Raw genomic sequence first — 25,869 nt, forward strand, 5'->3', positions numbered from 1 at the left:
TTATCAAATATCAGGGGTCTCAAATCCCATACAATCATGTTTAAATGTATTTATTATATGATTTAAATGAATGTTTACAAGTTTTAAAAATACATCCTTTTAAAATGACTAAAGTATACATGTAGACTAATGATGCATGTAAACATACTAGACAGATTGATTGATTTGATCAGCTCATGTTTTGATGATAATATTTTCTATTTAGATGTCAAATGCATTTTAGACCCAAATTAATACATGTAGTTCTTATGTGCTACATCTTCATAATGTATTTAACCACACACACACATATATATAAATAAACAATAAAATAATTATTGAAGTTGATTGCAAGTTAAGCATTGTTAAGAAAAAAAGGAGCAATGATAAATCTTTTATAATTAATTTTAGGAATATGCAGAAAATGTCATGGAGATTATTTGAAGCTTCCTTCATCAATTGGAGAGGTAATGAGTCCAGTCATATATTTCAAGAGCTCTTTCACATCTACGAATTACTTGTATTTTTCTGTGCCTTCTTGTATGTGCCTCCTTGTTGAGTGAAATAAATTGCTACATTGTACTTCCATAGTTGCATACTTGTGATAGCAACCACACTACTTGAAATTACATTTAGAAATACCTAAAAAGAACTAGTAAAAATTATGGTACTTAAAAATAAGATTTTTTAAAAGAATTACTGATCTTGGGTAATATTCTCAGTATTTAAAGCCCATGTAAGTAACATAGCATAACATTTGGGTAAAAGATGTTTTTTAATGAAATGTTTGTGAAGCATAAAGTTCTAGTGGTGAAGTACAAGTTACCTTAATTCAGTTTTTACTTATCTAAAGTCGATTTACTGATAATCTGTACACTACAGTGAAAGTTTTTATAATTATAAGTAGAATAGTCTATGCCGAATTTAAGTTTTAGATCCCAAAATTTAGATATAGTTCTATTGCTTTTTTATTTAATAAAAAAGGGTAAAGATTTGATTCACTGTTAAAAATAATTTAATGAAATAACCAATTTTAATTATATTTTAATTAAGATGTATCATGAATAGGTTGAAGCTCCCATGGAAGACAACCACGGCAACGATGAGACAGATATTGCAACCTCTATCCAAAACCAGCAGTCTACATGTACTGATGGTGTATGTATACAATTTTGATGTTGAATATTAATTGATAGTGAAAATATTTAGACCTATTTTCAAAACAGTCATTCTGAGAATATGTTAATTCTTTAATATGATTTTATTACTATAATATCCATTATTTCTAAAACCCTCATAGGCTCAGACTGAAACAGAGGATAATGAAGAATGGAGTGGTCGACTCCGTGCAAGAAGGACAGAGACCATATATGAAGTAAGTGTTGAACAAATTGAATATCATGTGAATGCTAGATATCTGAAGAACTTTTGTAATTTTATATTGATCTATAAAAAGTAAAGACAGTAGTTTAAGGAAAATCAAGCCTGGAAGAAACAAAATATTTCAGTCTTTTGAAAAACAAGATGATCATAATTTGCTAATGCCCATTACTCAGTTTATTTATGTTTTTAAAAATTATTTTTTAAGGTGAAGTGTGTATACTCTAAATTCATTGTTTTAAGGAATCATTGTCTAGTTAGTGTAGTATACCAGGGCATCAACGATAGTGGGAAACATTGATAATTTTGCATAAATTATTCCATGTTTCCCACTATCATTGATATACTATACTAACTAGACAGTGATTCCTTATATTTCCATTTCATTGTGAAACAAAATTGTAGATTTTGACTTTACAAATGTAGACTACTCAATTTAAATTACACAAGGACTCCCATGCCAATTTCAATAGTCCTCGCCCAGTGACGTCAAACACAAAGGCAGCCGCACAAGATTTACATGCATATTTGGCCTCCTTAGCATCAGACATAGTTAGATGCGCACAGGATTTGCATGCATATTAGGCCCCCTTAGCTCCTGACCTATCGACCTGCCTAATTTACACTCCGACAGAATTATCAAGAAATAAACTCCCCTAACCTTCAAAGAGTTATCACAGAGAAAAAAAATTACAAATGGAAATATTGAGTGATACACTGCCATGTAGGATTAAGCTACCATAATGCATAGGGGTATCAAGTTTTAGCTTACAACCTTTGTAGCGGAAAAAATCTTCAAAGTTAAATTTTCTTCTTTGAAACAGTGCTCTAAACATAAAAAAAATTTGAATATGAAACTATACATTTATGTTTGAAAGAGGTAGAGGCATCTTTTAAAACTATAAATATCATGTCATTAAAACCCAGCCTTCTCCCTACAAAAGAGAACCATTTGAAGAGATCAGGTTTGGTATTCATGATATGAATCCATAATTGCTACATACACACTCAAATGAGCTCTGTAGCTCACACGTCTAACAAATATCACAAAACTAAAACTTTGTCTTCAAAATACATGGCTAACATGCACAGATCTATAACAGGGATTGGGGGTTTCTCTCCATCCCACAAGTTTGATATGCTAAAAAGTCCTGGATCCATACCTGCATCATTTGTTCATATACATATACTTTGTTATTGTAGTGAGGAATAATTATATGATATATATGTTTAATTTTGTAACAGAGTGATAGTCAGAGCAGTGCAGTTTGTAGTCAAGGTTCTAATTGGAGTCAGGAAGAGGAAGCCCTACCCCTTCATGAAATTCAGTTGACTGATGTGAACACAGCTATTAACATCCTAAGCCAGGGTCAAATTAGTCCATTGCGATCAAGACTCAATACAGAATTGATGAATACTAAAGAACGAACTCTAAGGTAAACAAGATATGTTTGTAAAACACTTATGCCCCCCACCCCACAAATTGGAATTTTTCTAAGTCCAAGGGGCATAAATCTGTCAAAAATGGCGCTATTGTACCCAAAACAGAACTTGACCTAGATATTCATCTGATAAACCTGTATACCAAATTTCATTTCAGTATGTGCAACGGTTGTGAAGAAAATGAACGGAAACTAAATGGGCCGACCGACAGACAGCAGCAAAGCAATATGCCCTCCCTTCTTCGAAGGGGGGAATAATTAATCACGTCAAGTAATAAAATTCTAATTACTTTTTTCATGCACAAGCAGTGAGTTTCTTTTGAAAATAATTTGCATGAGTAAGGATCCTTGTATATGCAGATGATTGTCTTGCATAAAGCCCATTCACCATTAGAACTAGATGCATTGTGACATTATCAGAGAATTTGCTCTAAAATTGACGTCATAAATGTTTGCCTTATTTTGCAAATCAATTGCAGTGTGACAAGTCATTATTTATAAAAGTCTTTTTTTTTATAAAGTAGATGCCTAGAATAGGAACTTACTGAAAAGTTTTGAGTGTAACAACTAAAGCATACTGTATAGTATTTTTATACTAAGGCCATCCTTAAAAAATTGTTTGTTTGGAATTGCCGCCTGAAGGGTTTCAGACACAGGAGGGAGGGAGGGAAATTATTTATTTTTTTTAATTGAAGATAAATATTAGACACTTTATTTCAGTGTTTTGTATGGTGCATATGATACAGATAATGGGCAAAAAAAAATGATTAAATAAAAAAAAAATTGTCCTACTTTTGGTCAATAAAATTTTTTCAGGAGGGGTCATTTCAGTGAGGCGGGAGGCAATTCCAAACAAACTATAATTTTATTTTGGCCTAAATTATATATTTTACACCCCCCTTGAAAAAGAGTTAGAGAAGTTCTCATTATTTGCAGTTCCTGTTCATTTTCATCACAGAGGTTGCACATACTGAAATGAAATTTGGTAAACATATTTATACCCCCCCCCCAGCACACAAACTTTGGGGAGGTATATAGGAGTCAGCTTGTCTGTCTGTCTGTGCAAACATGTCCGGTCCATATCTTTCTTACAGAGGAACATGACCTAAGGGTGTGTCATGACCTTGACCCAAGGTCATTTGGGGAAGTTCAAGGTCACTGGAGGAAACATTTCATAATTTGTGTCCGGTCCATATCTTTCTTATTGATAAACATGGTAGGTTCTCATTTCACACAAAGAATGCCCATGACATAAGGGTGTGTCATGACCTTTGGAGAAGTTCAAGGTCACTGGAAGACAATTTTTAGCTCACCTGAGCCGAAGGCTCAAGTGAGCTTTTCTGATCAAAATTTGTCCGTTGTCTGTCGTCGTTGTCGTTATTGTTGTCGTAAACTTTTCACATTTTCATCTTCTCAAGAACCACTGGGCCAATTTCAACCAAACTTGGTACAAAGTATCCTTGGGTGAAGGGGATTCAAGTTTGTTCAAATGAAGGGCCAGGCCCTTTTCCAAGGGGAGATAATTATGAATTAGAGAAAAATTAATGGCATTTTTAAAAAATCTTCTTCTCAAGAACCACTGGGCCAGGAAAGATGAAACTCATGTGGAATCATCCTCAGGTAGTGTAGATTCAAGTTTGTTCAAATCATGACCCCCGGGGGTAGGGTGGGGCCAAAATGGCGGATCAAAGTTTTACATAGGAACATATAGGGAAACCTTTTAAAATCTTCTTTTCAAGTACTTCAAAGCCAGGCTTCGTTATATTTATAGGGAATCATCCTCAGGTAGTGTAGATTCAAGTTTGTTCAAATCATGACCCCCGGGGGGATGTGTGTGTGTGTGTGTGTGTGTGTAAAATTCAAACCCCCCCCCCCCCCCCCCCCCCGTTTACTTTCAGTTCTGATCTGATCTGTGTTTTTTCCTAGCCAATTGCTCATGTGAGCGATGTGGCCCTTGGGCCTCTTGTTATAATTCGTGTCCAGTCCATATCTTTTTTATGGATAAGCTTGGTAGGTTCTCATTTCACACAAACATTCCTCATGATCTAAGGGTGTGTCATGAACTTGACCCAAGGTCATCTGTACATATTCAAGGTCACTAAAATAAAAATTGTATCATTCATGTTTGGTACATATCTTTATTATGGAAAAACTTGAATCTACTACTTCAGACAAACATAGCTTATAACCTGAGGTTGTGTCATGACTTTGTACCAAAGTCATTATGCAAGTTCAAGGTCACTGACAGAAAAAGTTCATAATTTGTGTCTGGTCTGTATATTTACTCAATCATTTAGTCTATTTTTTTTATTAGTCTGCGCCTTCGTTTCATTTATAAAATATATAATGAGCAACTACATTTGCACTAAAAATGTTTTAGCATTTTTCTCTTCTCTTAGATCCATAAAATATTCATGATTTAGCACCTCTGAAAAACCCAGCATTCTACAGACCCTAAACCGTGCTACTACACCACTTGGACGGTACGGTTCGGTACTGCACGGAATTTGAACGGTTCGTTTTGTGAACGGTACTACTTTGTGCACACGGTTCGCTTTGTTCACGGAACGGTACGCTTTGTGCACGGAACGGTTCGCTTTGTGCACGGAACGGTACGCTTTGTGGACGGTACGTTTCTTGCACGGAACGGTTCGTTTTGTGAACGGTACGCTTTGGGAAACGGTATGCAAATGAAGTGGGCGGAGCCTTTTAGTTTTAATTTTTGATTGGCTGCTAAAAATTAATTCATTTCAAATGACTTTTGAAGTACTTATTGCACGTATATAATTATATTTCCGCTTTTAACAAATTAATTTCTCGGTTTCAATTTAAACATTAATTTACACTACAGCGGTGATTGAGGAAAAATGAAAGGAAGAAAAAACATCATCCCACCGATGTCTTTGATATTATGTATAGATATGTATTAATATATATAGAACTCGAATGAAATATTTTTTTCACTTTCAAATAAAGTTGTAAGATAATTAAAAGGAATTAATATATATATCGGGTATATACTTGTTCTATACATATAACGCTACGCACATATGTAACTTATATTTAATTCATTGATCTATAGAAATAGATATGACTCTTCCTGCTTCATTTTTATTTCTAGTAATTAGATATGTACGTACATTGTTTTTTATTTTTAAAATAATAGATCTACCGTTCAAACGTTTGCTTCAGAGGAAAAATATCAGTAAACAAAATAAATACGAAAATCAGCAGCAGAAACAAGAAATCAATACAATAACTTCAGAGCACTTTCTCGTTACAGAAAACATTCTTTTCACAGACAAGTATTTATGTTTTCAATAATCCTTTCAGTGTATTAAGTAATTATTTCAATAAGTTTTCTTTATTTTATTAAGTTATTCTATTCTTGTAGTCTGTAAAATCGATGTCGTGAATGAGAGAGAGAGGGGATAGAGAGAAAGATTCAACCCCTTAATACATTATCTGTAAAAAAAAAAAATAAGTTGTATTTATTCTCATTCTTCGTTTATTTACATATCGCTAAAGTCACAATTAATCAGTATATGATTCTATTTAATCAACCCCTTTACAACTATTGTTCAATGAATAATCCGTTCTCTGTACATGCATGCTGCACGCATGAAATTCTCGTGCATCACCTGTCAATCAAAATGGTATGACGCTAGGTGACCCTGAAAGTCCGTTTACGCAAGAAGAACTTCTCCTGTTATTTGAAACATTCTTATGGTCAGTTCATAGTTCACACCTGTTTAAATAAAATATTGAGTCACAGCCGGAGGGGCGGGGGGGGGGGGGGGGGGGATGCGCGTGTTTAACACACCTTTCCAATTATTTAGTTCTGACCACATCAAGTAATCACTCAACTGATATCCAGTAAATTCATCTTCCAGGTTTTACCACAATATTGATTATAAATTTACTTCTTAAATTATCCTTTTTCAGACAAAAATGAAGCATCTATCCCTAAATTATCAGCACAATTTAAAGTCATAAAGTTGCATAAGTATCACCTTCTAGAGGGGGGGGGGTAACAAACATAACTCGAATGGCTTGAAAGAGGATTGATTTTTTTTAAATTTCATTTTATTTAGTAAATTATCTTTTTTCAGACACTAATAATGATGTTTCCTGTAGATTATTATTTTTTTTATTTACAACAACGTACGATTTTGCAGACTTCTTCGACACAATTGCTTTCTACAAGGGGATCGGGATACAGTGTAACAAATCTATAATATCTTTATTTTTTTCAAAGATTTTTTTTTTCATTTTTCATGAGATGTATTTCAGAATGAAGTAATATTTATACTGCAGTTTGCATATTTTATTTGCAAGAAATTCGGCTGGCGATTTTTGTATATGCAGCGTGAAAGTTTATCACAGTTTTATTAGTAAGATTACATGTATCATCTCTGTCAGTTCAGTAGAAATCTTCACGTTTACCGCATGTAATATTTTAATCCATATTTTACATGATTACAGATTTTCAGTGTAAGTAAAACTGCACCGCCTATAGTAAAAATCTTAACGGAATTAATGCGAGAGTCTAATACGGTTCTTTTTTAAATTTTTACTCTACACAGTTAATATATGTTTTATAATTCTTACAAAAAAATTCATTAGTAAAATCACGCATCTGATATGGATTACATAAGAATGCATACTTACGACAAAAATGATCTTGTATCCGATAAGATTTAATAATTTAAATGAGCAAAATTAAAATCAAAAGTAGAGACAACCAGGGAATAAATTCATGAAAAACATTTTCTTAGTGGTATATAGTCTATTGAACCTATTTTTATGTCAAATATAATTATAGGATTATGAAACTTTTAATGTGTACATGTACACATTAAAAGAGGGTTTTTTCCCCAGTCACGAGCACGATTATATTGAATTTTGGGGCACCTTATAATTTTATTTTAAATATCTATATAATTAAATTACGATTGTTAAAATAAACTAATATTTCAAAAGAAAATTGATTTAATTTGCTAATATAAAGAAAATGAAAGACTTCAAAGAAAGGTCCACACTTACGTGTTTTGTGGGAAAAACTCCTGGCCTGTACTGTACGTTTGACCACAAACACAACCAGTTGATCTAATTTATAGCAAATAAGAAATCGTCTCACACTCTGTCTAGTTGTTTTAAAGTTGTATTTTGCTTCTCTCTAGTAGTTTCCTTATTTTCACAGTTGAAGGCCCAGGCGCATATGCATGATACTTGATAATGGTGTTTCAAACAGGCAGACACAACCTCCGTCCTCCTTTCACAGGCGCCGTAGCGAGAAATAAACCAAAATGACTTATTTGGTTGTTACACGATTCAAAAATCATTGGGGGCGTGGTTTGCATAATTAACCAAAGAACGGCATTTTTGCACGGAACGGTCTTTGTCTACGCTGCGAACGGATGAGAACCACGCTTTGTGCACGGAAACAATACGCTTTTGCACGGAACGGTTCGCTTTGTGATTTGCAGCACTTCTGAAAAACCCAGTAGCACGGTTTAGGGTCTGTAACAATTTGATGTCAAAGAGCCATTTTGCAATATTAAGTACTTCAGAGAAATAAGTAATCTTCAATCTGCAGTTTTGCATACAGGGAGCATAAGTTTTAGAAAGCAACTCAGACCTCTAGTTTCATATTTATTCAAAATTATGCTCAGGTGATACAGTGACCCATGGGCCTCATGCTAAAATTGGACTGAAATATAATTTCGGTCTTCTTCATGTCATATTCAATATGTGTTTACTCTTCTAACAGCAGAAGAAAGAGTATTTTAAACAAAATATGAAATATATCTTTCTAATTTTTAGATACTACAAAAGGAAAGCACAGGAGACTTGCACAGCTCTTCTAGATGCCATTGCTCCTCATCAAGGAGAGATACTTAAGAAGATGACATTACCAAATTCGGAAGCTAATGATCATGACCTTTTTCGTGTTGTCAGTGAACTGTACCACAATATCAAGGATGCAGATGTGAAATGTCAACTTTTGTCTCTAATAGTAAATAGATGTTCAAAGGCTGAACTGTTGACAAAGTTTCCAGAGGTTACAAAGCATCAGATAGATAAAGCCAGGAGACATGCTTTTGTAAATGGTCCTGGATCAGGTGTTCAGCAAACAGTATCTTCTCAACACAGACAAAGAATCAATTTTGCAAAGTTACAGCATGCAGTGGAATTTTTCAGTGATCCATCATTCAACCAGATTTCATCATACACTACAAGGAACCTAAAGCTAGATTCTGGAGACACCTTAGTAATTCCTGATGTAGTTAGGACTATGATCCATTCAAATTTGATCAAACTTTACAACACATACTGCGCCAGTAATACATGTAACTTTGAGCCTCTCAGTGAGTCCACTCTATATGAAGTCCTAAATGCATGCAGTGCATCAAAACGGAAGTGCCTGAAAGGACTTGATAACATTGCTGTTGATGGATCTTCTGCATTTGACAGTCTGACTAGCTTAGTTGATAAACTTGATGAGCCTCAGCAATGGAAAAAAGAACTGAAGGAAAAGCTGTTCAATGCTCGACTGTACTTAAAGACTGACTACAAGCTCCACATCAAGCGGGAAGATGAATGCGCTTTCCACTGCTTACAGTATGCACTTAGTGACCCCAAATCAAGCCATCTTAGTGTTTCATGTGACCATGAGCATAATAAGACCTGCAGCAGGTGTAACTTATTTGGTGAATCTGTCACGGAGATCCGCAAGGTCATTATAAAGTCTCCATCAGAAGAGCAAGAGGTACTATTACAAGATCTGGAAATGTCTGTAACACAAGTAGAGGACTGGAGATCACACATCATAAGAACTGTGAATCAGGATGACGGAAGGGTAGATGTGCTGCATAATCTGAACAACAACCAGGTTTTAGTGATTTTAGACTGGGCGATGAAATATTTGCCGCAGATGTACCGTGAGAAAATGAAAGACTTCTTTGGACAGAAAGGAGTACACTGGCATGTGTGTGTTGCAGTTTTCAAGGAACAAAATGGAAGTCTAGTGGTAAGCTAATATAAATATATATACATGGATGATATGCAGTTCACCTACACTTTCTTGGAACTTATTTCTTGAATATCATGGATATCTCAAATTAATTCATTCAAACCTGTAAGAATTAAATATCATTCAAGTTTTAAACTTGATACATGCATCCTCTCAAGTGTTCTGCATTCCCATGGAGTTTAAGATTAGAACACTTGACTGTGCACATGTAAAAATTATCGGGTATACATCTATCAATAGTTAATTAAAGTTTAGTTGTCTGGTGTATTATGCATACTCCATGTGTATAGTATGTGAAAGATTGGGTTTTGTAAATGAGAAATGAAGTTACTTTACAGTTTGTGAACATATGCCTCATACAATTTTACTCTTTTGTAGCACAGGACTTTTACTCACATCATGGATTATGTGAAGCAGGACTTCTTTGCTGTTCTTTCATTACTAGAACATGCATTAGTAACTATTAAACAACAGCTGCCACACATTACGGAAGCTTACCTCAGATCAGACAATGCCGGATGCTACCATTGTGGGCAGTTATGGCTCTCCATACCATCATTGTCAGAAAGAACAGGTAACCTTTTTTTCAGTTATGCACAATGCATACCTTGTAAGCATCTGAAAATGTTGATGCTTTCATTGCATTGGAATTTGTTCTTTCTTCAATAAATGGATATCTTTGTCTAGAAAATTGTGATTCTTTACATTATCATAAATTATACTTCTTACAGGAATGATTTTCTCATTCTCCTCATGTACAATATGTTTTTATGGGATTCATAATACATGCATAAAAATGTTTTCTCTGAATTTATTTTTTTTTCAATGAAAATAAAGTTTGAATTTCTTTTTGGTGGGTAGTCATGTTGCGTCTCTTTGAACATTAATGCAAGCAAAAGTAAAAATGTTCTTGAAAAAAGCTTCCTTGAAAATAAATGTATGCTGTAGTGAAATTTTTTTCATCAAATAAAAATACTATTGTATGTATTCTCAATTTTTCAGGAATAACTGTGAAGCGTTTTGACTACAGCGAAGCACAGAGTGGTAAAAGCTACTGTGATGCAAAAATCGCCCACATGAGATCAAAGATGAGGATTTTTTCTTCGGAGGGCCATAATATTTGTACAGCTATGCAGATGAAAGAGGCAATTGAGAGTGGTGCAGGAGTCAAGGGAACCTGCATTGCTGTTGTTGATGTTGATGTCACTAAGCAAACACTCACAAAGCATTCTTGGAAGGGAGTAAGCTTTATATCCAATATAGAATTCACCACGGCAGGGTTAAGAACATGGAAAGCATACAAAATTGGAGAGGGGTCCTTCAAAGATACAGAAAGTCTTCAGAAACTAGGTCATGCGCAATCTACTACCAGTTTAAAGATCCTAAGTGATTTCAACCACACTGAAGAACATGGCCAAATTCATCTTAGGGCACCAGAGAATCAACCAGAACCACGTGATGATCAATCTGATACCTCAGCAAATGACGATGATGGTGTTGAACCTTCAGGAACAGATTCTAAGTTATTCTTTTGTCCTGAATATGGATGTTTGAAGTCATATCAGACTTTTGAGAAGCTGAATGAGCATCTACTCATTGGAAATCATGTGTTTAAAAAAGTGTCAGAATCTTCTAGTGACAAAGCAAAGAAACTATGGGCCGAAAAATGTGATACTGTGTTGGCAGCTACCCGTCCTAGAGTTGATCATGAGTCCGAGGCTTCAGACAGTGTAGATGTGCCAGTTCTAGGATGGGCTTTGAAGAAAGAAAAGAGATACAGCAGATTTTCTCAAAAAGTGAAGAACTTCTTGACCGAGTTATTCAAGAAAGGAGAAGAAAGTGGTAGAAAGGAGAATCCAACAGCTGTTGCTCTGGAAATGTGAACTATGATGGAAGATGGAAGAGGGAAGTTCTCTCCATGTGAATGGTTACAGCCAAGTCAGATTTCTTCATTTTTTTCTCGACTTGCAATAAATTCCAACCAATCAAATGTACTTTGTGTGGACAAAAGTGAGTTAGTTTCAAGTGACAGTGATTTGTTAGCTGTTTTAGGTGAACTTCAAAATGAGGAAGTTTTTCAAAGCATAAGTGATTGACATAAACAGATTACAGGAACCCTACTCCATTATTTCTGCATTTTGCAATGATATTTTGATGCTGCACTATGACTATTGCCATTTTTAAAACCTAAAGTATTGTTTCTGTATAACTGTTTTTCTGTCCCCTAGTCTGCCCATCAAATGCATATTTTGTTTACCTCATTTTTAAAGAAACTATTCAAAGTATTTTTATCAAACTTCATCTACTGATACATATTGGTGAGTGTTAACAACTGCTTTAAACATTCTATTTTGTATTTATCTCATTTTCAAAGAAACTATTCTAGGTATTTGTATGTAGACATATATACAGATGCAAATTGTTGAGAAATACTCAACTTTATACAAAAAGTATTACCTGACCTTAAATTTTTAAATTTTGCATTTAAATCAGTTTTAACAAAAATGTTGAAGGTATTTTATCTTAACACATGGATTAATGTACATTTATGACAACTTGTATCAATGTGTCAACTTTTTATGCGCCCGGATCGATAGATCTGAGGTGTATATTGTTTTTGTCCTGTCTATTTATCTGTTTGTTTGTCTGTCTGTTGAAAACTTTAACCTTCGCCATAACTTTTGAACCTTGAGATATAGAGACTTCATATTTGGTATGCATACTTCACTAATTAAGCATATACAAATGACACCAAAGTCATCGACCTTGTGACCTTGACTGTGACCTTAATGCTAAAAATAGCTGTTTTCAAACTTTCGCCATAACTTTTGAGCCATAGGAGATACAGAGTATGCATACTCCACTTATATAGTTCTTTCAAATAGCATTAAGATCATTGACCTTGTGACCTTGACTTTGACCTATATGTTAAAAATAGTTTTTGTAACTTTGTTGCCGCAGGGCTTGTAGTGTTTCACAAACGCATCTTGTTCATCTTGACTTTACTTATACATGTACTGTTTAAAAATATCAATTTTAAAGAAGCCTTCCAATATATTATATAAAATTAAATACACTAACACACATCAAGTGTGTCATAATTTTCTAATATTAACTTCCCCGTTACCTTGACCTCACTGTCCTAATTTTTTCCCTAATACCTAATCTTTCACACAGAAGCAAGGTAGATTAATTCCTTTTTATTTTATCTTATAAGTGATTCATGGATGTTTTGTGGAAATGTGTCTAGTTATATGCAATGATAACTCCTCCCGAGTTAAGAAAAATCCATTGTTTTGGGCTTTAGCTCATCTGATTTGAAACCTCAGCACAGCCTTTCTGTTAATATTTTGGCCATGTCATCTCTATAAATATGAAAATATGTAAAGATTCCTTAGTCCTGTTGATTCAATTTTTTTATTCAAATTGTATATCCTGCAGTTAGGTATTAGGGGCTAAAATTAAAATATTAAAAATAAATGTAGATTTTACATCACAATGTTACAAATGCACTGGATTTTGGTTTGTCTGAATGTTTGTTTAAATTTTCAATTTTTCAATTGTTACCATTTTTTCAATAATGGCAACCAGAATTTTTCACTTATCTTAATTTAATACTTCATTTTTTCAATAATTTGTAACATAAGCTTTCATAAATGTTTATGTTTTTTAAATATCAATTTATTTTACCGTGTGGATGACATTATCTGAGGAAAATTAATCTATTGTATTTTCCGTGGTTTTTCTTCCCAAGTACTTTTTTAAAAAGTTTAATATTTGTCGTAAAGGTTCAAAAAAATCTCATCTCATATTTTTTCTCACATGTCTGTGTACTGTCATCAAAAGCTTTTTGTAGGTATCTTTAATACTTCGATACAGTCAATGGTTGTAAATATCAATTTATTTTACCGTGTGGAGAACTGAAAATGCATGAGCACATTAAGTTGAAAACACCCCCCCCCCCTTTCCATTTACTTTTAAATTAAGCTCTCATTTTAACAAGACAGTATTAAATATTTGTCATAAAATCTAGTCTTAAGCGTACACTTTGTTATTTTATAGAAGAATGTGACAGGGTTAAATAATTAAATTGAAGAACCTTTAATTATTTTTTTTATATATATTATGTAGACAGCGCGCTCTAGTAAATCTCCGATGTCCTCCCTGCGAATTTTATATCATTGTGTCGCTTTCTAGCTTTCTCTCTCTCTCTCTTAAATTATTTGTTAAGGCTTAAGTATTGTACACTACATGACATAAATCTTATGCAGTGTGATTTTCAGTCAATGAAATATATACATGTCTTTCTCATGTTTCTTTAGGCTAATTCTTTTTTCATTGTATACTGTTTTAAGTCTATGGGCATATGGCTTCTAATATTATGCGCCACTCCTTAAACATGTTATATGCGGTCAGTCAGTTAAAAAACAAAATAAAATAAATCATAGCTTGAATTAACTTTTTCCATTAATGCACACTTTGTGCTTGTTGTTCTGGAACATACATGTCAACCACGTGTAAAAGTTCTACTTTCGTTTTAGAATCGGGTCAATTATTAGTACATTCTGCCATAGGGATATCGTTACGGCTTAATCACACTGCTCAACGCGTTATCGGCTACTCGGTTGTTATCGGACACTCGGTTGATAACAATTTTTGAGAGGTTAGTAAATTATTTTAAACAAACTCTGTTAAAATAGAAACAGAGAATATTCATTGTGCTTTTTGTGAACAGAAATTAATACGGATACAAAATAAAGCCTCGATACGTATAAGTATTAATAGCATTTGTTAGCCTTTGGAAGGCTTTAAAAGTCAAATTTGTTATATTTTGCAAGTTTTTCTCCGATTGGCATTGTTGTAAATAGCTTTTTTCTTCCAAATCCTTATATTTACCTTGCGTTAATGATTGTCCACAAGATTTAGACTTCCACAGAATCTTGCGAATATGTAATTAAAGAGCAAAAATTGCCCAATTTTAACTTTTAGTACGTTATCGGAAATACGGTTGAATAATGCACTTTGTTATCGGATAACTCGGTTTTGGTTATCGGAAACACAGCTAGGTTGTCATAGATTAGGGAAAAATGCGAAGAAACGACAGAAATCCCTATGAAACCTAAATATTTAAAGTTGCTGGCACGAAATTCTAATTTTTGGCTACAATTTGCCTCTTTTAAGAATACATAACTTTTAAAAAATGAGTGCATTTTTGACATTTCTCACTGAAATCTGCATGATCTTGACCTGTTCGAAAATATGGTTAAAGTTTTAAATTTCATTTCAAGGTACCGAGGTTGCCCGCGTGGCGCAGTGGTCAAAGTGTCTGTTCTAGAGTCACCAAGTATAAGGAGTCGATCCTTACGTTGCGGGTTTGTATCCCACATTGGGACGTCGCAGTAGGCGCTAGCACAAAAAGATCCCTCACTGCTCAATGGCCCTGAGTGCTGAGAATATGACAAATTTTGAAGCTCTCCGCCGGCGAATGATGGCGCCTCCATATAACTGGAAAATTCTCAAGAGGGCGTTAAACAACATACAATCAAGGTGCTGAGCGCATGGCAAAGGAACAGTTGCTACCCATTTTTATCGACTTAGGTCAGTCGCCGCCGTGAATCAAACTCACAAGCTTTCAAACACGAATACATTTATAAGTTTGGTATATACCTGGTACATGTAAAGCAATTAAAGAATTTAAACTCAAGGGTGGTTAGATGAATTTCCAAATACTTAGTAGGTAGTTAGACCAAAATATATGACATAGAATTCAAAATTTTGAGGAGAAAAGAGGTTGACTTTAAAAAATTACAAAATCATAAACACGGATCTCTTAAACATTGGAGGTTGTTTAACGTACCAAGAAGGAATAAGAACCCCCTGATGAATGGTCATATCCCACAGTGTGCTCAAATTCAATGTGTAGATAGAGCTAAATGCTCGGATGGAGGGAGGGGGGGTGACATGGATTTTGCATTGCTATTGGATGTTTATACTGAAGCAAAAAATCTCTGCCCATCCCCCCCCCCTTTTGTAATTGAAAACGCAAATAACTGTTTGTAGAAAAAGTTAAACATACGAGGAATTAAAGTGAAGCAACCAGCACCCCTTGCTCCTAAATACTAGTACGTATTTTTAACGGTTGGAAAATGAGTTATATATTTTTTTTAAATTAAAGTGTTTGTAACACAATAAAATTCTAGTCGGCTTCCTTTATTTTATTTTTTTTAATTTTTTTTTCTCTGGACCATGCTTTTTTGTTAAAGGATAGTCTCTTTAATCTATTAAATAGCCAAGTTACATTGTATATATAAAAAAAGAATTAATTATAATTTTTCTTTAATGTTGACAGCTGTCTGATTTACACAAGATCACATGATCAAGTATCAAAAAAGTCCTATAAACTGGGTGATTCTATTTTAAGCTTCTAAAAAATATGTTAGATGTTCTTCTGCGGAGCAATATAAGTCCTAACATCACAATCACAGGCACTTGTTTCATATACGGGACACCCCTACTTAAGCCATACCTGCTATATGTGTAACTGTGACGTGATAATTAATTGACATTACTGGACAAAAAAAAAATTAGTTCCCCGGGTATCATGGGGGAAATTGAACTTGGTTTTTTTTTTTAAATAACGTATCTGGTATATTGGAAGTCTAATTAAAGCAAAATTGTTATGATTAATTTTAAACATAATATATTTACGTCTGAAACCGCCTGAAGCGGTTTCCAAGAGGTTTTCTTGAATGGAAAACAAGAATAATGATTGAGCAGATGAGTAGTTCTATTATAAATTTAAAATTATTAATTTTATTTATATACATTCATAACAAACAAACTATTACGTTTGCTGTTTTCAAGAATTGGCAGATTATAATGGACTTTTTCCAATCCATTTATGAAGCTAAAGGAAACTTTTTAACCTGAGTTTCCGACAACATACACCCGTTTACAACCGAAGTATCCGGCAACATCAACCGTGTTGACGATAACATGTTTTCAACTAACGAGACATTTTAAAATACTGTTTACTAACCCTTAATTTGGATTTTTAATCTCAGTTTGCTGATCTAAAGGTATCTGATTGTCCATAGAATAAACAGATTAGTTTGTTTGATAGAATAAACTAATTTTGAATTCTACAGAAGTAAAAATGTGATGACATATTCCGAAATTTTTGTAATTAAAATATCATTTGAAAGAGTTGTAGATCTTTTGAAAGAGTGTGATTTGGTTTGTGCTTTCTGCTGCTGAAAGTATAATCAATTATCTGTCATAGATCACAAACTTTTTTTGCTGAAATACATATTTATCGTTGTAATATGAATTTTAAAATTACCTACATTTTCTAAACATTGCTATTCTTGCACCGAGTGTCCGATAACAACCGAGTAGCCGATAACGCGTTGAGCAGTGTGTTAATTGCGCTTTTGTAAAATTAGAATTTTGTGCAGAGATTATAATTTTTTTTTAATTCCATTTTTGTCCGAGACCTTTGTATAAACGAACAGTACAGACTTGGTGTTTATTTATATGATTTTACTTGATTGTAGCACAAAAAGGAGGGGGTGAAATACTGTTTACAATTAAGTGATAGCCGATAGGGCAAGGTCTGTTCTTTAGTTGTGTGTTTTAAAAGTCATGCAAGTTATGATATTATACTTATCGAATTTTTTATGATTATGCATGAATAAAATTATTTTAGAGAATCAATTGCAATGAACCATACAAAATTCAGAGCTGAAGTAATTGTAACATTTATTCATGAGTGCGATACACAACGTCATGTTTCTGTGTTTCTTACATTCAAAATCCATATACATTTAAGGTTTTTTTTCTCTCGGATAAAGCGAAGTGGAGTTTCCCTGCATCTGAATTGTGTACAATTAATGCTAATATTATTTCAAAAAAGTGCTTCACTAAACAATCTTTCTCTTTATATTTATATGATTGTATATTTTGCACACTTTTTTTTTTAATTAAAAATTGAAGTCAATTTCTCGTCTACGTATTTCATGTATTTACCGGTCCCAAACCATCGTTAGCAGAGATTCAGAATTGAAAATACATGTGACCACCTCCAACGGGATATTCTTTTATCTGATGAACAAAATATACTCCCCGGCCTAAATTCCCTTACTTCGCATTTATAGCAACCTACAAAAATTTTTTGTTTAGTTTCTTATTCACGCATGCCTTTTAGACCTACTGTTATGTATAAAATCACCTACATTTTATATGTTTTTATGGTCTATGTATACTAATGTAAAATGGTAAAAAGATTCAAATAAAAGATTGATAGATTGATTGAAGAAATATGCGTAAAACTAAAAAATGAAATTAAATACTGAAGAAAGGTAGATCTTTGAGAATTGAATAAATAACTAAAATAAGTCTGTACAACGTACATGATGTACATGTATATATCTTTTTTTTTATAATTATTATTATAGTACCAAAGTGTTCTATTCTAAATATTTTTTCTACCAATTTTATTCGTCATCAAATTCAATATTACGGATTTTTTTTTTCGTGCGACCATAAACTTTAAGATTGTTCCAAAGTAGCGAGTACATGTACAGTGTAGGTAGTTTGTTTATTGATAAAACCGGTAGCCGCAGACGAAGAACAATAGGTAATTAGTGGCCATTGTTACGCTGACCACTACAATTTGCATGGAATATACAAGTTGTACCCCGTTCTACCCCGGGACTGAAGACATGTACACAATACAGCCAAATCACAGGTCGATCACCGATTTCTGATCAATTGAAATCAATTTAAAGGTGTTTTCCTTTCAACTCTTTACCATGCAAAATTAAAATCGATCAATTTGATCATATATGACTAATAGTAACATATTAAATTAAGTCTCATTTCAGTTCTTATTTCCCATTCCATAAAATCTAATAAAAAAAAATAATGACATTTCAAAACTGATTAAATAAAAAATGATTTTGTATTTAAATTTTAAGAGACAAACTAAACACATGTACCTATGCACTAGGGATTCTTAACCTCTAATTTTTAATCAGCTCGCCCTATTTGCCGGTTGCACATGCATACAGTGTGTACTTGTACATATGTACATGTGGAGGAGTTTAATTCTTGGACGATCTACAAACGTCTACATAACATTAAAATAAATGAATAAATACATAAATTATTAATTAAAATCAGTGCCCTGTTACAACGCACTTTGAAAAATTACGCACTTTGAAAAATTTTTTCAAAGTGCGTTAATTTTTGGGACCAGGTTAACGCACTTTGAAAAAATTTTTCAAAGTGCGTTGAATTTGGGACCAAATCAACGCACTTTGAAAAATTTTTTCAAAGTGCGTTAAGACTGTACATCATAATTTTACACCATGTAAACATTTAACGCACTTTGAAAAAATTTTCATGAAACAAAAGGAATTAGACAGATATTTTAGAAATATACAACAGTTTTATCCCCTCGCAACGTATGATGGTATATAGTGATGAACTTTCAAGAATCGCCATATTTTGAAATAATCATAAATATGATAACATGTATCTAATATCTTTTCTCATGTCTTACGCAAATAAATAAAGCATATATAAATTAATAAAATACAATTATTTAGTTTTAAATAGCTTTAAAATTGGTGAAAAATAAGCATTTTTTTTTTCGTGTTTTGTCTATAAACATATGCCCCCCCCCCCCCTCCCGTGAAACACAAAAAGCTTTGGCATAAATTTGTAAAATGACAGTCCATATTACCTGTAAATAAGGAATTTTTGTTTCACGGGGGGGGAGATGTTTTAAAAATATTTTCAGTTTTCCGTTGATTTCTATAGTGAAAAACACAAGTTTTGCCAAAATTATAGAGTTATCTCTCTTTGGTATCCCAAATAAGTAAAGTTTTATGAAAATTCATATGAATATCTATAAAAATTTTGAGAATCATTCCAATATGTTAACTTTTGAGAATTGACTTAGAGATAGGCGGAAGAATAATACTATCCTTCGTAGTTCTTTACGCCCTTGAATCTTGACCTTTTGACCCCAAATTCAAAAGGGGTCTTCCTAAGGCCACAAGGATTCTGTTATGTTAAATTTCATTGCAAAAGCTCAAAGGGTTGTCGAGATATCGTGTGGAAACGAAAGCGTTACAGAAAGACGGATGGACGGACAGCTAGACGGACGGACGGACAGATAGACCCAAATTAATGTCCCCCACTTTTCAAGCGGGGGACAAAAAGTATCAAATCAGGTTCAAATGATAATTTATCATACCTGAGATTGTAGGAATATTGACTAAGCCATGCAGAATTTTTTTTTCAAAGTGCGTTAATATGGTCGATATTAACGCACTTTGAAAAAAATTTTTTTTTTTCAAAGTGCGTTAACATGGTCCCAAAAATTAACGCACTTAGAAAAAATTTTTCAAAGTGCGTAATTTTTTCAAAGTGCGTTGCCACAGTGCCCACAGATTGAACATATTCAAACCTGTTTTCACCTCTTAGTTACTTTTTAAAAGGGATAAAAATTCTAATTTTCGAGCAAATTTTCAAATATTTCGACAAAAAGAGACCAGAAAACTGAACATTTAACAAGATAAATATAATTGTTTTCGAGAAAAAAAGGCCTTCAAAAACAAAATGTTGTCCAAACTCGACCAGTTGACCTAGTGAAAACGGAACAAATCCAACTTTTCGAACCTGCAGGAAACTTTTTTTATCCCAATTTTTTTCCATCCATTAAGAACTTTTTTCTTATTATTGAAAAAAAAGATCACCGATCTCCCTACATAATTTTCTTGGAGTTGGGAAAGGCGACGATGGATCTTTTATAAGATAGCATAATTTTCTTTTTATTTACATATTATTTTTCAAGAAGATCTTATGCAAAAGTAAAATTCCATTTTTTTTTCTTCAGTTTTTTTTTATTAATTCTATTTCTATATATTCATACCATTAATAATTCATTTGATTATTGTCAAAATTTTCACAAAGATAATAGTAGAAATTGAGATCAGCATACATACATACAGTCATGTAATTTTGTCACAAGCAGAACATTTAAAGAAATATGAAAATTTTGTCATGATAATTCAAGTAAAAGAAAGTAATAATTGAAGGTTTTTATAGCCCTCTGTTTTATTTTAAACCAATTACCAGGTTAAAAACAATGACCACAGTAATTATCAGTAAATATCAGCATCGACAGTACCTCAACAGTAATTATCAGCAATTCTCAGCAACGACAGTACCTCAACACTATTTATCAGTATTTATCAGACTCAACAGTAAAAGTCAACAGTAATTATCAGTATTTATCAGAAACAACAAAAAATATCAGCAACAACAGTAATAATAACAGTAAATATTATACTTTCATGTAAATTACTTGAATCTGATTCGTCGAGAAACATTTGATAAAAAACACTACTACCCGCTGAATAATGAAGCCACGCCCTCTTGCGTAGCAACAGTCAACATTGCTTGACGACGGGTGGTATTACAAAAAATAGCGACTGCACGGAATTTATGCGCGCACGTTTCACTGTAATATGTATTTGACGTATAAAACATTCAGTATAATATAATAAATATTTCATGTAGTTGAGTGTAACATTGAAAATTTTCACCCCTCGGCTGCGCCTCGGTTGACAATGGTTTTCTTGGGGTGAAAATTTTCAATGTTACACTCAACTACATGCAATATTTATATAATATCAGTATTTATCAGCAACAACAGCACCATATCAGTAATTATCAAACTTTATCAGTAAAATTTGGGATTCTCAGCAATTTTTTCGTCCAGTAGTGTTGAGAGTAGCTGTATTATTCCAAAGCTAACAAATCCCCCCGCCCAATGAATCCCACGTATTTTCGATTTAGGATAGAATTAACAGAATCTAGCTGATTTGGTACATGTGAATGTTTGTAAGGAAGTATCTACAAACACTGGCTACATTTTCTCAGCGTGAACATGCTAAAAACAATACGCATACGATGCGTGTGTGAGAGTAAAATCGACGTAAAGTTACCAAGCTTGCGTATCAAATTAGAGCAGAGAGTTTCTGTCAGTATTAGGGTGAAAATATGAGTAGGATTGCCTGCTGTAAAAATATTGGTTTCAGTGATAATGACTTGACAATAACCGAGGTAGCATGATGAAAAGCCTTATCTTAATGTGACGTTGCTACGCGCCAACGTCACCGTCATGGTTGATTGGGAAACTTTTAAGTTACTCTCTGACAACCAAAACAAGAGGCCCATGGGCCACATCGCTCACCTGAGAAGCATTGACCATTCTGTTCTTTACCAGATTTCCCCCTTGTTATACATAATGCATCCCAACCCTACCCCACTGATCATAATTTAGACATTTTGAAATCTACACTACCCCATGAGCCTTCCATGGCACATATGTTTCAGCTTTTTTGGCCCAGTGGTTCCTGAGAAGAAGATTTTCAAAGATTTTTCCTATATATTTCTATGTGAAACTTTGATTCCCTATAATGGCCCCGCCCTTCCCCTGGGGGTCATGATTCCTACAATTTAGAATTTACACTACCCCAGAATGCTTCCACATAAGCTTCACTTTTTCTGGCCCAGTGGTTCTTGAGAAGAAGACTTTCAAAGATTTTTCCTATATATTTCTATGTAAAACTTTGATTCCCCATTGTGGCCCCACCCTTCCCCCGGGGGTCATTATTTGAACAATTTAGAATCTACATTATACCAGGATGCTTCCACATAAGTTTCAGCTTTTCTGGCCCAGTGGTTCTTGAGAAGAAGATTTTCAAAGATTTTTCCTATATCTTTCTATGTAAAACTTTGATTCCCCATTGTGGCCCGCCCTTCCCCCGGGGGTCATGATTTGAACAATTTAGAATCTACATTATACCAGGATGCTTCCACATAAGTTTCAGCTTTTCTGGCCCAGTGGTTCTTGAGAAGAAGATTTTCAAAGATTTTTCCTATATATTTCTATGTAAAACTTTGATTCCCCATTGTGGCCCCGCCCTTCCCCCGGGGGTCATGATTACAACAATTTAGAATCTACACAACCCCAAGATGCTTCCACATAAGATTCAGCTTTACTGGCCCAGTGGTTCTTGAGAAGAAGATTTTTTAATGACCCAACCCTATTTTTGCCTTTTCTTGATTATCTCCCCTTGTGAGGGGATATGTCCCTTAATTTTAACAATTTAAATTCCCCTTTACCCAAGGATGCTTTGTACCAAGTTTGGTCAAAATTGGCCTAGTGGTTCTTGAGAAGAAGTCGAAAATGTGAAAAGTTTACAGACGGACAGACGGACAGACAGACGGACGGACGACGGACAAAATGTGATCAGAAAAGCTCACTTGAGCCTTTGGCTCAGGTGAGCTAAAAACTTTTTGAACTGAAAAGTTAACAAGAGGCCCACGGGCCTTATAGGTCACCTGAGCATTATGCAACAACTTTCCAGTTACAGTGTATTGAATTTGATTCATGTTTTAAGCCAGATGCTATATGGCATTCACAATTTTGAAAGGGCGCCATTGATCATCATAACAATAAACTTAGCAGTTGCTTAGCTTGGTTACTGAATACCCATACACAGGGTAGGGGAACAAAAATGCACTCCAACTAATCAGTAATATTCATCAATAATCAGTAGTGCCCCTAACACTCTGACATAAACCCCTGACCCTAGGTTGCGCAAATTTTTAAAAGGCACCCTTAAAATTGCCTATCAAAAAGTAAATAAATGTTTTATAAATACAAAGGACCAGATTTCAAACAATTCATTTTCAGTATATAAGTAGAGCCCTCCCCCCCCCCCCTGACCCTGGGGCCTTGAAATTCACAATTCTGCAAGATTACGGCCCTTGCTCATCATAACTATAAAGATAGTTCATCTGCTTCATACCCAGAGACAGAGAAGAAAACTTTCAAAGATTTAATGTATTTTCACTATATAATCAATAGAGCCCCACCCTAACACCAGAACCCCATACTCTGGGGCAATGAAATTCATAATTTTAGAAGAGGCATTCTTGCTCATCATAACTATGCACTTACTTAGTTTATATAATACCTAGGAGCAGAGAAGAAGATTTTCAAAGAATTCATGTATTTTCACTTTATAAACAATAAAGCCCCCCCCCCAGAACCCCAGACCCTGGGGCAATGAAATTCATAATTTTAGAAGAGGCATTCTTGCTCATCATAACTATGCACTTACTTAGTTTATTTAATACCTAGGAGCAGAGAAGAAGATTTTCAAAGAATTCATGTATTTTCACTTTATAAACAATAAAGCCCCCCCCAGAACCCCAGACCCTGGGCAATGAAATTCATAATTTTAGAAGAGGCATTCTTGCTCATCATAACTATGCACTTACTTAGTTTATATAATACCTAGGAGCAGAGAAGAAGATTTTCAAAGAATTCATGTATTTTCACTTTATAAACAATAAAGCCCCCCCCCCACCAGAACCATTGATGCTGGGGCCATAAAATTCACAGTTTTTGTAGGGGCACTCTTGCTCATCATAACTATGCACTTAGTTAATTTAATACCTAGGAGCAGAGAAGAAGATTTTTTAAAGAATGCATGTATTTTCACCATATAATCAATAGAGCCCCCCCCCCCCAACACCAGAACCCTTGATGATAGGGCCATTAAATTCACAATTTTGGTTGAGGCACTCTTGCTCATCATAACTATGCACTTACTTAGTTTATATAATACCTAGGAGCAGAGAAGAAGATTTTCAAGGAATTCACATATTTTCACTATATAATCAATAGAGCCCCTCCCACACACACACCAGAACCCTTGACCCTGGGGCCATAAAATTCACAATCTTGGTTTAGGAACACTTGCTTATCATAACTATGTACTTAGTTAATTTATTTAATACCTAGGAGCAGAGAAGAAGATTTTCAAAGAATTCATGTATTTTCACTTTATAAACAATAAAGTCCCCCCCCCCCCCCCTCCCCCCACCAGAACCATTGATGCTGGGGTCATAAAATTCACAATTTTTGTAGAGGCACTCCTGCTCATCATAACTATGCACTTAGTTAGTTTATCTAATACCTAGGAGCAGAGAAGAAGATTTTCAAAGAATTCATGTAATTTCACTATATAATCAAAAGAGCCCCCCCCCCACACCAGAACCCTTGACCCTGGGGCCATAAAATTCACAATTTTGGTAGAGGCGCTCTTGCTTATTGTAACTATTTACTTACTTGGTTTATTTAATACCCAGGGACAGAGAAGAAGATTTTCAAAGAAATCGTGTATTTTTACTATATAATCAATAGAGCCCCACCCTAACACCAGAACCTCTGACCCTGGGGCCATAAAATTCACAATTTTGATAGAGGCACTCTTGCTCATCATAACTATGTACTTAGTTGGTTTATTTAATACCCAGGAGCAGAGAAGAAGATTTTCAAAGAAATAATGCATTTTCACTATATACTTATTTAGCCCCACCCTAGCACTAGAACCCCTGACCCCAGGGCCATGAATTTCACAATTTTGGTAGAGGACTCCATGCTGATTACAATCATGCAAACAGTTTGAATGCTTGATGTCCAGGAGTAAAGAAGAAGATTTTTAAAGATTGCATTAATTTTAGTGGTTTTGGCCCCACCCCTCAGGCCCCAGGGGGGCAGGGATCATGAAATTCACAATTTTTGTTCCCCTTCACCCATAGATGCTTTGTGCCAAATTTGGTTGAAATTGATTGAGTGGTTGCAGAGAAGAAGCTGAAAATGTTCAAATGTTAACACACGATGGACGACGGACGACGGACGTCGCACGACGCACGATGACGGACGAAAACGGATGGCAATAGGTCACCTGAGTTTACTCAGGTGACCTAAAAACAAACTGCACAGCAACATGTCGTTGCCTTTTTATTCACTTATGCAGCTCAATTACTTGACCCAATGTAACTTCCGTCAGCCATACCATGATTGCAAGAAATTTATACTGACTGCAAATATCGGAAAACGATGTTTATAACTCTAATGCATCTCTTGGCACTACAAAA

At 34.3% G+C, this 25,869-nt stretch overlaps 2 protein-coding genes across 2 annotated transcripts; both read left to right on the forward strand.

Annotated features, from left to right (window-relative positions):
• The first annotated feature begins 294 nt into the window (after positions 1–294).
• Positions 295–9,550, forward strand: LOC134281882 (uncharacterized). Its single transcript, XM_062764317.1, has 6 exons — positions 295–446; positions 1,033–1,137; positions 1,280–1,354; positions 2,605–2,795; positions 8,628–9,425; positions 9,532–9,550. The coding sequence occupies exons 2-6, from the start codon at positions 1,060–1,062 to the stop codon at positions 9,548–9,550; spliced, it is 1,161 nt and encodes a 386-aa protein (XP_062620301.1). The 5' UTR covers positions 295–446; positions 1,033–1,059.
• Positions 9,165–13,344, forward strand: LOC134281881 (uncharacterized). The gene is made up of 3 exons (XM_062764316.1): positions 9,165–9,834; positions 10,216–10,411; positions 10,840–13,344. Exons 1-3 carry the CDS (start codon positions 9,595–9,597, stop codon positions 11,718–11,720), a joined length of 1,317 nt encoding a protein of 438 aa, XP_062620300.1. The 5' UTR covers positions 9,165–9,594; the 3' UTR covers positions 11,721–13,344.
• The last annotated feature ends 12,525 nt before the right edge of the window (positions 13,345–25,869 follow it).

This window comes from Saccostrea cucullata, unplaced genomic scaffold, assembly GCF_032062105.1.
Source record: "Saccostrea cucullata isolate Sc308-1 unplaced genomic scaffold, CSIRO_AGI_Scuc_v1 ctg5536, whole genome shotgun sequence".
NCBI lineage: Eukaryota > Metazoa > Mollusca > Bivalvia > Ostreida > Ostreidae > Saccostrea > Saccostrea cuccullata.

What these genes read in the sequence shown, in the direction of transcription:
- LOC134281882 (XM_062764317.1), top strand. Translation starts at nt 1,060, where the DNA reads ATGGAAGACAACCACGGCAACGATGAGACAGATATTGCAACCTCTATC. An exon ending in AGTCTACATGTACTGATGGT is followed by an intron (nt 1,138 to 1,279) that starts GTATGTATACAA and finishes AAACCCTCATAG; the next exon opens with GCTCAGACTGAAACAGAGGA. An exon ending in ACTAAAGAACGAACTCTAAG is followed by an intron (nt 2,796 to 8,627) that starts GTAAACAAGATA and finishes TCTAATTTTTAG; the next exon opens with ATACTACAAAAGGAAAGCAC.
- LOC134281881 (XM_062764316.1), top strand. Translation starts at nt 9,595, where the DNA reads ATGTCTGTAACACAAGTAGAGGACTGGAGATCACACATCATAAGAACT. An exon ending in AACAAAATGGAAGTCTAGTG is followed by an intron (nt 9,835 to 10,215) that starts GTAAGCTAATAT and finishes ACTCTTTTGTAG; the next exon opens with CACAGGACTTTTACTCACAT. An exon ending in ATCATTGTCAGAAAGAACAG is followed by an intron (nt 10,412 to 10,839) that starts GTAACCTTTTTT and finishes TCAATTTTTCAG; the next exon opens with GAATAACTGTGAAGCGTTTT.